This window comes from Eimeria maxima, genomic scaffold (assembly GCF_000499605.1).
Source record: "Eimeria maxima Weybridge genomic scaffold, Emw_scaff1899, whole genome shotgun sequence".
Classification (NCBI taxonomy): domain Eukaryota; phylum Apicomplexa; class Conoidasida; order Eucoccidiorida; family Eimeriidae; genus Eimeria; species Eimeria maxima.
In genome coordinates, this window is record NW_013564802.1 from 18 (window position 1) to 3,094 (window position 3,077).

The window sequence follows — 3,077 nt, forward strand, 5'->3', positions numbered from 1 at the left end:
TTGTGTATCGCTGCGTGGAAAGCTAGGCAGGTTGGCTTTGTGTGTCGTGTTCCTGAGTGTTAGTTGTTGCCCGTGTGGGTTTCGTCGTATAGCCGGGAATGGTTTAGGAGCAGTGAAGTTCAGTTTTGAGTCTTCGAACGGTCGCCTGTTAAAACAAGTGGAAGTATGTGGGAATCGGGGTAGCGTGGCGTGGAGTGAGAAACGGCCTCATGGATGTGTTGATTGACGTGGTGAGTTTGCGGTGGGCAGATGTTTGTTTGTCTGTGGACGTGGGAAATTGTAGTTGTGGGGATGGAGTGGGTGCGGCTCGTATACCGCCGAGGCATTGAAAGGAGGCCTGTGTTGTGTTGTGTTGGTAATGGCATGACACAACAGGCGGATTGTGTTGGGGGATGTTTGAGCAACGGGGCACAGCGTGGTTAGCGGTGCAGAAGGAATGCTATGGAGATGCGACACTGTGTTTGTGTCTGCGTGTGTTGATGGTAGCAATTGGACATTGTGTTGTCATGGGTGGGACTTTGGTAATTGATACATGAATATTTTTTTAAGGTGTTGAGGGTCTTGGTGACGTGGGGGGCATTGGTGAGTATGGGTGAGGGAAGGTGGATAAGGAGACTAGAGGATTAAATGTTTGGTGGGTATGTTTTGTTAGGGTGTCTTTCGATGAGGCTTGTTTTCTTCAGGGGCTCGCCGAGTTGAGATTATTTGCGAGGGAGTGTATATGAGTAGAGCATTGAGGTGTTGATGGGAAGGTGCCTGTGGGGGTTAGGAGGTGCAACGCATGCAGATAGTAGGTGTTTGGTACGGAGTGTAAGTGGATACGGGTGGGGGCACTCGGAGGTGATGCTGATTGACTGTTGTGTCTGTGCATGTAGATGATCGCAATTAGATGTTGTGTTGGTACGCTTCGGCTTTTTCATTTGTTATTTTTCCAGCGTTGTTTGGTGTTGCCGGGCTTTGCAACGGGGCCGGCATCGGTGCGTGTGTGTGTGTGTGTGAGAGGGATGGTGGAGGAAGATACTGTAAGATTAGATGGCTGGGAGGTGTGCGTTTTGTTAGGGTGACTTTTGGTCTGTTACACTTTGTGGCTGCGTTGCGTTGTTTGGAGTGATTTGCAAGTTAGGCAAGAGGAGAGGTGCATTGGGTTGTTGATGGGAAGCTACCTTTGGGGGCTATGAGGTGCAACACTCGCAGGGCGTAGGTGTTTTATATGATGGATGGATGGGTACGGGTGGCTTGTTCGCAGTAGACGCTGGTTGTTTGTGGAATGGTTGTTTCCCAGGTAGGTGTTGAATGGAGGTGTGTCTTGGAATGCGAGGCAGGTTTACGCTTTTGTGGTATGTCGTTGGAGCTTGATTGTTTGTGTTTTGTGGGTTTCTTTGTTCCGACATGTTTCGTGTATCTCTTGATAGGGTTAAGGTTAGTTGAGAGGTAGATTAGTGGGGTGCTATATTGGCTTGGTGAGAGGAAGGTAGGTGTGTGGTTCGGCTGTTGCGAGTGACGCATACACTAGATGTTGTGTTTGCCGTGTGACTGGACGCGATTGCACCTGCTCGCAGTGCATGGTGGTTGTCGGGCGATTGCTTGATGCGCAGCTAAATGGTGGGAGGGGTGTTCCGCCTTGTCGAATGTTAGACAGGTTGGTGTTTGCCTTGTGCTGTTAAGCCGCAATTGTTGTTTATATGTGTTGTTTTACAGGGGACGGTGCATCAGAAGGAATGTTGAATTGCGAGTACATGGAAGGACAGCTGGAAGAAAGGGGAAGCATCTCCAAGCGGGCGGCGTGGCAAGGGGCAGCTTCGGTGTGTTAGTGGATATTCTGAGTGGGTGGAGCAAGGTCTTGTGGGTTTGTACGTACGTGTGGGGATTATGTGCCACGGCCGAAGAGTAGCGTGGATGCGAGCAACGCCGATGTAGTTGAGTGGTGAGTGTGTTCCGTTGTGTTGGGAATGGTTTGATACGCATGCCAAGTTTGTTTGCTGGTGGTTGAAGTTCCAACTCTGCAGCAGATGGTGTGTTGGCGTTTAGCAGGGACCTTGGTGTGTATGCAGCAGAGTGGATATTGGATATTATAGTGGTGTGGATGGATATTCGGTATTTGCTAATATTTTGGAGTTTGAGGATCTAGGAGGGAAGGGCCACGTGGTGTGCATGGGCGTGTTTCTGTGTCAGGGAAGATGGAAATGTTGATTACGAGACTAGGTGGGGAGGAAGTGGTGTATGGTTGGGTGTGTGTTTGTGTGGCATGGGGGTTGAGGTTAGTTTGTATCGATGTTAGAGGATTGGTGTGTTGGGTTGGTCAGCGGAAGGTAGGTGTGAGGCTTGCGATCTACAGCTGAAGCAGAACGTAGGTGCTGTGTATAGGGAAGGGGGGGATACAGCCGTGGTTGGTCGAAAGACACGCGCTTTGTTGTCGGAGTGTTTGTTGGCCAGCTATTGGCTGGATGGCTGTGTGTTGCATTGTGCAGAATGTTAGGCAAGATGGATTTGGCTCTTGTGTTGGTGAGGCGTGTTTATTGGGGGGTTGATTGTTGTATATGAGGACCTGCGTTAGAATTAATGAAGTTGTATTGTGAGTGCCCGGACGCACGGACGAGCATCTGGAAAAGTGGATGGACATATGTGTCAGTGGGGTTAGCGTGTTGTGGAGTTAGTGAAGGGCAGGTTGCGTCACTTGCTTGCTATCACGAGTGCGTGGTGTGCATCTCTGCGGGTGTGTTCGTGGATGAAGGGGCTTTATGCCATGGACGGGTAGCCGTTTTGGTGCATGGAGCGGAGAGACAGTTGAGTGTGAAGTGTGTTGCGTTGTGTTCGGTTTGGCGTCGCACCTTCGTCGAAGTGCTGTTTCTGGCGTTTGAAATTTACACCAAGTTGGAGTCAGTGCGTTTCGGCCTACTGTATATAGGAGGGCGTATTTATATGGCGACACTCGGCGTGTTCGTGTGGCGAAGGGTGGAGAACGAAACCATACGATAAGACCCGTATATTGTGCAGTTTGTTTGGGTGTGTGTGGATGCGGCATCTCTCGTTCATGTGTTGATGGGGATGCGTGTAGCTTCCAGGCATGGTAGAGGCGT

General features: G+C 50.2%; 1 protein-coding gene across 1 annotated transcript; it reads left to right on the forward strand.

Annotated features, from left to right (window-relative positions):
• Positions 1-249: 249 nt before the first annotated feature.
• EMWEY_00056260 (hypothetical protein) lies at positions 250-2,528 on the forward strand (the record flags this gene model as incomplete). The annotated part of the gene is made up of 8 exons (XM_013480409.1): positions 250-355; positions 487-521; positions 936-1,022; positions 1,283-1,337; positions 1,699-1,806; positions 2,052-2,094; positions 2,173-2,257; positions 2,469-2,528. 8 exons carry the CDS (start codon positions 250-252, stop codon positions 2,526-2,528), a joined length of 579 nt encoding a protein of 192 aa, XP_013335863.1.
• Between the last annotated feature and the right edge of the window lie 549 nt (positions 2,529-3,077).